The sequence below is a fragment of the Eschrichtius robustus genome, chromosome 11, assembly GCF_028021215.1.
Source record: "Eschrichtius robustus isolate mEscRob2 chromosome 11, mEscRob2.pri, whole genome shotgun sequence".
Lineage (NCBI taxonomy): Eukaryota > Metazoa > Chordata > Mammalia > Artiodactyla > Eschrichtiidae > Eschrichtius > Eschrichtius robustus.
The window spans coordinates 107,652,877-107,664,665 of NC_090834.1; the positions used below are offsets into that span (position 1 = coordinate 107,652,877).

Below are 11,789 nucleotides of genomic sequence, written 5' to 3' on the forward strand. Positions count from 1 at the left end.
CGGGGCCGCCTGGGCCCGGGCCCGGTTCAACAAGTGTGGGCCGGGCCGCCCAGTCCCGCCCGACGGCTTCACGCCTCCCCAGGCGCCCGGGGCGCGCCGGGCCGGGCCCAGTCGGGCGAGTTTCACTTCATCGCCCGCAGAGCGTGCGAGCGCCGAATAACATTGCCCCTTGCCCCCCCCTCCCCTCCTCTGCTCCCTCCGAAACTCCGAAACTCCGGTTGGCGAACGCTAGCACTCCCGCTGGGAGGTCCCCGGCGGGCAGCGGTGTGCTGGGGGCCCTGCGCCCGCCCCCCGCCCCCTCCCGGCCACCCCGCCCAGCCCGCGAGGCCACCTCACCGGCAGCGGAATGGAAACCGGTTCGACAGGTAACAAATAGGTGGGTTGTCACCGTTATTTCCCAACGCATGCGCCGTCGCTCCCCGGGCCACTCCAAGCTAATTAGCTCAGATCAGCAACCCCCTCCCCGCCCCAGCCACCAACACACGCCGCCGCGAGCCAATAAAGCGTGAACCCGTCCGTCGTGCTCGCACTTTAAGACTTCCCGAGCGGACGCGAGGGACGCCAGTCGCGCCGGGAGAAGCATACCTGCCGCTTCCTCCGCCGTCCGGTGCACCTGGCTGCAGGGGACCTCGTTCAGACGGAGGACGGCGACAGCTCCGCGGGGTTGAAACGGGCGCGCGCCGTCCCGCGCACGGCCTCCCGGCGCAACGCAGGACGCTTTGGCGACTTCTTCTCCGACCTGCTCCCCCACCCCCGCCCCCGCCCGCCTCCAGCCCGGCCAGGGAAAGGTGGGACGGCTCCGGCTCTAGTTACGGAAGCGGCCGGTACCCGGCGAGGAGGGTTCGAAAATGCCCCGCGCGTTTCTGGTGAAGAAGCCGTGCGTCTCCACGTGCAGGAGGAACTGGAGCGAGCTCCCCGACGAGGAGCGCGGCGAGATCTACGTGCCAGGTGAGGCGCCCAGTCCGCGCGCCCCGAGCCCCGCGCCGCCGAGAGGGCGGCGGGGCCCCGTCGAGCGGCCGGCGTGCGGGGCGCAGTAGCGCGGAGCCCGGCGGCGGGCGCAGCCGGGGCGCCCGATTTAATATTTAAGCGGCCACTGCCCCGTTAGCCCGCGGCGCGGCCGACCCCGGGCGCGGGGGGAGGGGAGGGGAGGGCAGGGCCGGCGGAAGGAGCGGCCAAGCGGGGGCGGGGGTGGGCGCGGGGGCTGCCAGGTGGGGGCGACAGCCGTTCCCAGGACCCCGGCGGGGCGGGGGGCAGGCCTGTCCGAGGCGCGCGGGCCCGCGCGGTGCCGCCCTCCCCTCCACCGGTCCGAGCCGCGGCGCAGGGGAGGCAACGGGGTGTGTCACCGCTCAGGCAACCCTCCGCTCTCGTGTCGTAAATCCCGAAAGCCGGGACTTTTATGAGGCGGGAGGAGGGCACTGGAGCGGTGCCACTTCGGGGGGCAGGGAGCGAGCTGGAGTTTCGGCTGAGATTTGTGCAAAATGTAAGAGAAGACCCAGAGTTGAAGCCACCTTCATTGATCTCTCCCTCTCACCCACAACACTGGCTGCCAGAAGGTTCCCGTGAGGGTCGGGCAGGCAGGAGCTCCGAGCCGTGGGGAGCGCGAGACCGTGGGGATGGTGCCGGGCTGCACCCCACTAGCCCTGAAGGCAAAAGTGGAATCAGCTCTCACCTCTGTTAGAAAAGCGCCTCCTTCGACCTTGCAGAGGACACCACTGAGCTGAGAGGGGTTTTAAAGGTCCCACCCCACAGCCAGGGAGCAGCCCCGGGGGAAGCTGGGGCACCAAGTTTATTTTCGGAAGACGCCTTGACAGCGTGGGAGTCAACTTTGGATGAGTAACCCCAGTTGTTTCTTCCTCCAGTGGCATCTTCCACGTTAGCCCCGAGACCTCTTATGCGCCTTCGGTCCTCCCCCACCCCTAACAGAATCTTTGGTCGGGAGCCAGTTTCCTTCGGAACTCCCCTTCCCCAGGCCTTGGGGGTGGGGCGCGGGATGCGCTAACACCCTGCCCGGCGCCTCCAAGGGGGGAGAGGTTGTAATTAACCAACCGACTTTGACCCTTGATCTGCAGGTTCCCCTGCATCGCCCCGGGCCTTGTAGGAGAGTGGTGAAATAAGGGCGGTGAGGGGCCCTGTGAGGGCTCTTGCCTCGGTTTCTCTCCTGAATAAATTGTTGGAGACTGTGGGTGTAGTGGTGGCCAGACGACCGTCAGGATCCTATGGCCTACAGGGCTGGCGGGGTGTTTCACAGCTTAGCCTTATCTCAAGTGCCTAGGCCCCTATCTACAGCCTCCTTGAAAGGTGGGAATGCGCCAGCAGTCCTGATGACCCCAGTGGGGAAACTGAGACAGAAAGGGAAGTGAGCTGCCTCTACACTGGAGGCGGATCAGGGTGTGGGCCCAGGATTCTGTGTATAGTTTCTCGCTTCTCCAAGTTCCCCGGGGAGTTGATCGGTGTTCCACCTCCAGAAGGGCCATGTGAGGGGGTGAGGGACGCGAGCCCCCTTCCTTGCTCCTGCCTCCTCCCTCACCTGTGTCTGACTTGCTGCTTAGCTGCTCCTTGGGATCTGATAAACCGAACTTGGACTGTGTTAAAGGTGAGCGGAGCCTTGCTAGAGACTAGTGTGCTGTTATTTTTAGTTTTATTTCACATCCCAATCAGTAACAGATCATGTGTTGACTTTTACAAAGGACAAAGGAATTCCGTTTGTTCAAATCATTGACTTCCTTGCATCCTAGTGATTTTCCCCAGCACAGTTCTGGTGGCCATAGTGGGAGTGGCGGGGGAGACCTGCACCCAGGGGCTGTCCCATCAGGTGCACAGGACGGTCTGTGCCACCTGCCGCTGCTGTCCAGGTGAGGGGAGCCGCTCACTCTGCAGGATCATCCCGGAGGTAGGGTGGGGTCTAACCTGGAGGTGCAGGTGACAGTTTGCCAGGGAGAGTCCTGTGGGCTCAAGCAAAGAGTAGAAGTCAGAGAACTTACTTTTGCCTCTCAAAACCATGTGGCCCACTAGAGAGTTTTCCCACAGTTTTTGGAAATGAGAAAGGGAATGTTCTCGGGCCACGCTCGGGTGCCTCAGATGGCTAGAGGGTGGGGAGTGTGTCTTGTGGTGGCCTGTCCCCTGACTGGGCCATTCCATCACCAGCCGACCGTGACCCTAAGAGCCGGCTGGGCACGTTTCCTTCACCCCACCTCACAGACTCAGCACGTTGTGACCAAATAAGCATTGACCCCGTCCGGTCCCACTGGGAGAGGCACCGGGAGGGCTGGGGAATGAAGCGTTTGAGGTCTGACCTTCCCGCCAGGGCCCTCTGAGACCCTTAGAGCAGCAAAGAATGCCTGGAAAGAAAGTGTTTACTGACTGAAGATCCTGGGCCCCGGCCTGGCAGCTCTGACTCCAGGGCCCCAGTCTGACCAGCACTCCAGCCTCTTCTCTGAGGCACAATTCTAGAGGTTTCCCGCCCTCAGTCCCCTGGGCCTCACTCTCCTCCCAAAGCTGAGGGAAAAGCCCAGAAGTGGGCACAGGGGCTGGAAGGCTGCAGGGGTGGGCGACAGCACCATGCACGCTGGGAGCACTGAAAGGGTTCATGGTTAAGTTGCCACCTGTTTGGCCCTCGAGCCCCCGCCCTCCATCTCCACTGGCATCTCTCCTTCGTTGTGTCATTATTGACTGTGGAGTGCAGGGACTGATGCTGGTTTCTTGATGATGAACCCAGGCCCCTGTACCCAGGGGCTAAGTTCCATCTCCTGGACCTAAGGGGAAGCTCCAGGAACGGGGCGGAACGGGGATGAAGTGGGGTTCCCCAGGCCCCTGCTGAGAGGAATCTCAAAAGGCCAGGAAGGCACTGGAGGGCAGACCAGGCCTGGAAGCTGAATGACATGCTCCAGCCATGAGTATCCTGGGACCTCTTCCCTACCCCCACCCCAAAACGGCCCCCCTCCACCTCCCCACTTCAGACGGAGCCTCTGCAGTCCGTCCTGCCAGTTCGTCAGCACATGCCCACCCCGGGGGGCAGCCAGGCTAAGGTGCGCGGGACTGGAGCGCCCTCAGGCTGGCTCTGACTAGGCAGTGTGGGCACCTGGGCAGCTCTTTCTGGGCCGGGTTAGAAAGGCTGAGAAAGTCAGCTTTGGGGCCCAGAGTACACGTGTAGGGGCGCGAGGGAGTGGAGCTGGGGAGAGATTATGCCTCTGACGGTGATCATTCTGATTCCTGGGACGTGTTGGCAGTGAGGGACACATCTGCCGAGCTCTCCGTGGGAGCAAGGCTGGGAGGGTAGACAGCCAGCTCACGGATGGGTACGGTGGGCTAGATGGGATTCCTAGCTGTCCCACGGGGTGCCGTCACCCAAGCTGCCAGGCTGTTTGTCCCTAGCTTGGGTGACCTGAGGCAGAGTCCTGCCAGACTGTTTGTCCCAGAAAGAGAGCAGGTGAGGCCGAGTCCTCTGGGCACAGGGAGGATGGGAGCAAAGCATGGCCATTGTTGATGTCAGGCTTCTTCTTTAACTCTCTTCATACTCAGCAAGTATCGTGTGGCGTCCCACAGGGGTGCCAGCCCCGTGCTGCACGGGAGGGAGGGAAGGAAGGACGCAAACACAGTACAGTTCCGCCGGTTGCGGCGTCCACCCTGGTGTGAGGGCTGAGGTGCACAGGGTTGGTTAACTTCACTGTGGACATGGTATGAGAAACGGTTGGGAAAGGGGGGAAAGATCCTGCCTGAGAGAAAAACTTGGCGTTCACAGAATGGAAACGACAGGCTGAGAGATGGGCCTGTTGTGTTTCCAGGGCTGCCCAGCTCTGCCAGTTGGCTGGCACTGGCTCCCTTTCAGGCCCCTGCTAGCTGACCTGGGGGCCGGAGGAGATGGGCACAGGGGACCCTGCCCTTCCTGATAGGGGTGCAAGACCGCCTAACGCCAGCCTGGGCTGTGCTGACACACTGGGCTCCCCCCCACCAACCCCGCTTCCAGGTCGGCAGCAGCCCCAGCCCGTGGCTAGGTGTCCTCACGTCTGCTTCACCCGCTCTCCCCAGAGAGCCTAGGGCCAGGCCTCGTGCCCAGCCCTGGCGTGAGGCCTTGGATAGGGTAGGACCTGGCACCCTGTCTGGTATTTGGGCCAGGAGCTTTCAATCCAAGAGAGAGGGGACTTGCTGAAGACCTCGGGTGGGAAGCTGCTCTGGGCCCAATGCCCACAATGTCATCCAGGTGGAGGCGTGTTGAGCCGACAGAAAGGGAACCCGTGCGGCCCCTGAGGGGGTAGGGCCAGGGCCTTGCCATACTCCTCAGCCGCGGGCGGGCGGTGAGTAGCCACAGCGGCCGCCACCTTGCCGGAAACATCTAATTAGGGGGCAGAGAGCAGCACAAGCAGGGCCCAGCCAGTTCTGCTTCCTGCCGCTCGGTGACACCCAGCGATGGGTGCAGCGGCAGGGACACGCTCCCGGGGTGGCAGGAAGACGGGTTTGGCAGGGCGCGTGGGATGAGGCAACCGTCCGCACCCTGGCGACCTCACCTGCCCCTCTCTCGGGGGAAAGCGGCACACAGGCAGACCGGGCAGGCCCGCTCCCTGTCCCCGGTCCCCCAGCACTGACATTTCAGGGCCTCTGCGGAACGGGAGAGGCAGGCCTGGGAAACAGGTCTCCCCCTAAACCTGCTTACATCCTCAGAACCCTCACCGTGGACCCCGGTCTAGTGGAGCCAGGGAGCCAAGGGTGACAACTCGTTTGAGCGCAAACCGGTTAACCCTCACCTGTTGTCACTCCTCCCTCTGCTCCTCCGCGCGCAGGCTCTGCGGCCAGGCTCCAACTTGCGGGAGCCTTGATCTCGCTATCTGATACGGAAAGACAGAAGAGGGTAGAGGTTCCTGTTTGTCTCTACCTGGATTGAGAAATGGAAATTGTCATCCAGTCTTGAATTCTCAGCCAAGATCTCCAATAGCTGGTGATCTGGCATAAATTGAAGCTGCCAACACTCGGACACCCCCGCCCTCTGGCAGCCCCCATCCCTGTACACAGACAGCTGTCACTGTGGGAGGACCGGGGGCGGGGGGGGGGGCACCTCCGAGAGCTCCGGCCTGACGTCCAGCCGTCCAGGGCTTGGAGAGAGGCCAGGCCAGGGCCAGGTGCTGGTGAATCAACTCCCGGAATGAGGTGGCTCATTAGAGTCCCCAGACGGACAGACAGACGGCGCCAGTGCCAGCAGAACGGGTTTGGGTGGCGGGCAGGCGCATTCTTCCCCTGTCAGAACTTTGTTGTGTTTGAAGGGGGCGAGAGCGGGGGCCTCTCCCGAAACTTGGGTGCCTTCATATTCGCCCTTCCTCCGTTGGTGTGTCCTCTGCTTCCAGCCTCGCCCGCTGCATCCTGCTGGGGGCCGCCCCTCCCTGGGACCCCGTCCACTGTCTCACTGGCCGGGGGCTGCAGGCGCAGGGGGCCTTCTTCATGGTTCTGAGACCCTAAGTCAACCTGCTAAGTCCCTCTCCCTGAAGCCCACTCATCCTTTCCTTCCCGTGCCCCTCTTGAGTTTTCCTTCTGAGGCTTGGAAAATGTTCCTAGCTCAGCCTCTTCGGGAGAAAAATACTGACCAAACTGTAACATTAGATTGTTTGCCTCAGCTCTGGGGGTTTGAGACTTGTCTCCTCTGTGTCACTCGGGAGAGCTCCCCTCCTGTCTAGTCAGGACGAGGGCCAAGCCTCTCCGGCCCTGTTTAGCGCGAGGTGTCTGCCGTGGGGAGCAGCGTGTCAAAGGGCTGCCGGTATTGCTGGTATCGCCGCAGCTGCCGTGCAGAGGGCGGGAGCCCAGCCCTCAAAGCACCACAGCGACCAAGACCAAGCGAGTGAGCGGTCCCTGCTCTGGGCGAGGCTTGCGTAAGCGCCAGGCAGGCTGCCCAGGAGACTGTTAGGCCGCATCCACCTGCTGCTCCCTGACCTCCTCCCTGCCCTGCCCCACCCGGCCTGCTCGCCTGCTAAGCTGGGCCAGCGGGAGTGGGGAGCCTGGAGCCCCAGTGAGCTGCAACGTCAGGGACAGACCACCCTGAAGGAGAGAGGGGTTAGGACCGCCCCGTTCCCTACGGCCAGCAGCTAAATCTGCCTGGAAGAGAGGCCCGGAGTGGCGCAGACCACCGGGACCCTTCTGGGGCAGGGATGAGTCCCTGGGTCCAGGGCCTCCAGTGGTGCCCTTTGTCCCTGCAGGAGCGTGGATGAGGCCTGGAATCCAGAGGGACTGGCCCAGGTGGGGCAGGCAGACAGCTCGGGAAGAATAATTGGCAGGGCAGGTTTGGTCCTCCCAGTTCCGCTAAGACACAAATTACTCAGCGGGCAGGCCTGTGGGCCGTGGAGCTTGGCTGGCGTCACCTGTAATTACCTTAATGGGGTGGGGGGAGGGAGGTGTGGCATGCAGTGGGCTGGGGGCAGCCCTGCTCTGCCACATGCCTGCAAGGGGTGGGACAGCGGCTCCAGGTTCCAGCCAGCTTACCACCAGGGAACCTTCCTGAAATCCCGCGCAATCCCCTTTTCGCCACCAAGCCCCTCACTTGGCTGTTCTTCTCTTCCCAGTCAGCCTAGGCTTCTGCCCACCACAGCCCTACAGGGAGCCAGAGCCATCAGTGGCCGAACCCCCTTCTTGCCCCCTGGCTTTGGACATGAGCCTTCGGGACTCCAGCTATAGTGGGACCCCAGGGCCCTGCGTGGTGGCCCAGCTGCCCTCCGAAGACACAAGCCGCCTGGCAGACCCACAGAGCAGGGACCATGGCTTCCTGCGCACCAAGATGAAGGTACTGACCCTCACGCTGTCTCCAACGACCAGGGGCACGTGTGTCCTCCTGGGTCCAGCCCACGAGACGTGGCACAAATGAGACTTAAGCAGAGATTGGTCTTGAGTCTGGGTCTAGGTTTCTGCAGAGAAGTGAACCTCACTGGAGCACAGACGGGGGTGGGAAAGAAGAGAAGTGGGTCGGAAGTGAGAATGCCCACGCGCTGGGGAGAAGCAGTGAGGTTCAAAAGACGCTTAACCCTTTTGGAGTCCTCTCTGGGGGTTGTTTAGCTTCGTTTCTGGTCTTGAGGGGAGGCACCTCTTTACACAGAAGTCCTAGGAGAAGCGGGGAAGCGTGAGCCTGGCTCTGCAATCTGGCCTGGGCCTGCGTCTCCGCCGGCTGAGAGTGAGGTCTGGAGTCTGCTGGGTGGTCGACTCCCTGCGCATGTGCCCAGCGGCAGTCTCCGCCTCGCCCAAGCGTGTGCTTCCATCCCAGAGCCCTGGGTCTGGGGCGGGGCCTGGTGAGCGCCCACTGCTCAGCAGCCGAGGCAGGAAGGAGCTCACGGGAATGCCCCTGCTTTCCAGGAGCACGAGGAGCGTGCTAACAGCAGGGCCGTCTCCGGCTGGGCCTGCATTCCTGAAAGCTCCGGGATCTGGAAGCAGTCATCTAGAGGAAGGGCTCCCGTGGAGCTTTCCTATGAGCCAAAAGACTGAAGAAAACTGGCTGTGCAATGCTGTTCCTGCCTCTCTTACCTGCGGAGGCCACATGTTGTAACCAGAGGGGAATCGCCAAGACATGTGCTGGGCGGTTGGCCGGGGAGCTGACACAGTGCCCCTGATCCCCGAGGGCCCTTCCTCCCACCCCTTAATCCCAGTGGCTAGGGAGCGCGTGGAGAGAGAGAGCAGGGGGCACAGGACAGCAGATGTGCCAGAGGAGCGAGTCCTGACCCCAAAGGGCTTGATTAGCTAGCAAGAAGGCATTTACCCAGTGCCAGAAGCAGGGCAGGGCCAGAAGGCACGGGGTGATGGGGTGCACCCGGTGCCCAGGGAGCTCGGGAGGAGTGGCCAGTGACAAAGCCACCACAAAGCACAAGTAACCTCTGAACATTCACAGAGGTAGGGCGTTGAGGCCACGTCTCCACTTCTGAACAGCTGTTCCATAATTACAAAGAAAATGAAAAATGTTTATAAGCAAAAGAGTCATCAGGGTGGCAAAGGGACTCAGACCAGACCACGTCAGGCTCAAGTAAGGCCAGGGGCTGGGCTGGCCTGCGAGGGGACTCCAGGCTCCCAGTGGTGGCCTCAGCCTGGGAAGGCTGCACGGAGACCGCGTCGTGGGCAGTCTTCCCTGTCCTAAGGCGTAGAATGGGAACAGAGAGCAGAAACTACAGAGAAAGATTTGGGCTCAGTGAAGGGAGGACTTTCTAACAGGTAGAGTTACTGAATCGGGCTGTTTCTGTGGGGAGCTGGCCACCCATCTCTAGAGATGGTAAGGAAGGGGCTGGGTGGCAGCCCTGCACAGAGACTCAGGAGCCCAACAGGAGGCTGACCTTCCTTCCAGCCCCACCACCAGACCTCTGGGAGCCAGCGGCACAGAGGTGTGGCGTCTGGGGTGGGCACCGCCCTCCTCACGTGGCTGGGGGCTGGTGTGTGTGTCCTCCCAATCTGCCACCTGCAGCCCCAACTCCTGGGTGTCCGTCACAAACCCCGTCCTTGCCCACAGGTGACCCTAGGGGACACTCCCAGTGGAGACCTCTTCACCTGCCACATCTGCCAGAAGGCCTTCACGTACCAGCGCATGCTGAATCGCCACATGAAGTGTCACAACGACGTCAAGAGGCACCTCTGCACTTACTGCGGGAAGGGCTTCAACGACACCTTCGACCTGAAGAGACACGTGCGCACCCACACTGGTAAGAGGAGCCCGCGCGGCGGAGGCCGCAGCCGCTGCCGCCGCGCTGCTGTCCTGGGCCCGGGGGGGCCTGGGAGCTCTGGGCGGACGTCCTCCGCGGCCCATCAGTCCGGTCGCTGGGGAGCTGGAGTCGGGCAGGCCTCCGGGCGCTCCTCTGCCACGGAGTCGGGTCCCTGACGCCGGCGCTGTCCTCCCCGCAGGCGTGCGGCCCTACAAGTGCAGCCTGTGTGACAAGGCCTTCACGCAGCGCTGCTCTCTGGAGTCTCATCTCAAGAAGATCCACGGCGTGCAGCAGAAGTACGCGTACAAGGAGCGGCGGGCCAAGCTGTACGTGTGCGAGGAGTGCGGCTGCACGTCCGAGAGCCAGGAGGGCCACGTCCTGCACCTGAAGGAGCACCACCCTGACAGCCCGCTGCTGCGCAAGACCTCCAAGAAGGTGGCCGTGGCCCTGCAGGACACCGTCACCTCCCTGCTGCAGAGCAGTCACCACCTCTGAGCAGCGGCGCCCCGGCCTGGGCAGCCCGGAGAAGGCGAGGGCCGCCTCCCTGCCCCCCCCCCCCGGACAGCCCGCCCTCTGCGGCCTCCTGCCGGACAGCCCGCCCTCTGCGGCCTCCTGCCGGAACGCCGGTGACCAGGCGTGGAGCCCGCGGGCACGCGTGCTCGCTCAGGCCGGCGCTGACCTCTGCTCGCAATTGCGTCGGTGTCTGGGGGGCAGAGGCCGCTCTGAGCCCGGGCAGACATGTGTAACTGTGGGGCAGGTTGGGGCGGGCCAGGGCTGCCTTCGATTTGAAGCAGCTCGGGTCCAGAGACAGGACTTCCTTCCCAGAGGAGGTACGTGAGGGCGATCCTGTTGTCCTCTGCTTCCGGAGCAGCGGGGGGATGGGGGGCTGCTGGTGTCCCGTGGATGGCAGAGTCAGGTGCCCCGGCAGAGGGCACCCCTGCAAACAACAGCCGTGCAGGAGTTGGCGGCGGCCCGCCGGCCATGTTTCTCGCGGTCAGGGCTGCAGGGGCGTTGCGGGGCGCCGCTCTTTGACAGGGAGATGCACGCATGTGCACAGCCGTGGACGTGCGCACATGCGGGAGGCCTTGCCATATATCACCTCATTTTTAAGAAATCAACTACAAGGTGCCAAGGAGGTTTTATTTCCTTTTTTAAAAGATGACATATGTACAGATAGTAATATATTTTTGGTGCCGATGGCGACTATTTTAAGAGAGGGTGGAGCTGGCTTTTCTCCTCCCCACGCAGTTCTATTTATCCTGGACATTTCACACCTCCTCTGTGCCTTGGCTCTGGGGTAGCTGCCCTGACCCAGCCCCACCCCTCATACCTCCTGAGATATTTAACCTAAGACTTTCCTCCAGCCCTGCCTGGAGGAGGGTGTACTGCTCTCTGCTCTCCCTCTTCTGCCGGGACGGCCGTCACATCTTCTGCTCTTCCCTCCCCGTGTCTCTGCCTCCCTCCCACATCCTTTCAAGGCAAGTCTCAGGGTGACCGAGAGCCTCCTGGTCTCCTGAAAACAGACCTTTTGCGGAACGACTCACCATTCCGGAGATCCGGGGTGGGGGGCGTCCAGCTGCGGCCGCAGGGGTCAGCCGGGCGGGGTGGTGAGGCTGTGATGCGCCCAGAGTCCACTGCCTGAAGTAACAGCAAGAGTGCAGGGCCAGGCCGCGAGGCCTGCTCTTTTCCTGGGAGAGTCAAAAACCCTAGGGCGGGAGCAAAAATATTGGGACAGAATAATAACCAGACACATCAGAAACTTCTAGAGGGAGGACAGTATTAGATGGTTAACAGGTTATATTTGTAGCCTTTTTCCTGAATGTTTGGCAAATGGCAAGGCTGGGTCTTGAGCACCTAAGGAGGGAGCCACCCCTGGCTGGTTGGCTCCACCTGAGGGACTCGGCCAGGCTCCCTTGGCTTGGCTGGGCTTCCTGCTAAGAACACGAAAGGGGTGTGGGTCAAAAGGGAAAGACGGGCAGGGGCTGGAGCCAGCCTGCTGAAGAATGAGAAGGCAAACTCGAAAGAGAACACAGAACAGAGCAGGTGAAGCCAAAGCCCAGGCGGAACCAGCCTTGGCCTCTCCTGCCCGGAAAGGGCAGCATCTGCACAGTCCCCGGATGCAGGGAAGGAGCCTTCTCTGAC

The 11,789-nt window shown here is 62.4% G+C and overlaps 1 protein-coding gene across 1 annotated transcript; it reads left to right on the forward strand.

Moving 5' to 3' along the window:
- The first annotated feature begins 848 nt into the window (after positions 1-848).
- On the forward strand, positions 849-10,142 carry OVOL1 (ovo like transcriptional repressor 1). Its single transcript, XM_068556024.1, has 4 exons — positions 849-948; positions 7,539-7,756; positions 9,458-9,647; positions 9,847-10,142. The coding sequence occupies exons 1-4, from the start codon at positions 849-851 to the stop codon at positions 10,140-10,142; spliced, it is 804 nt and encodes a 267-aa protein (XP_068412125.1).
- Positions 10,143-11,789: the final 1,647 nt, after the last annotated feature.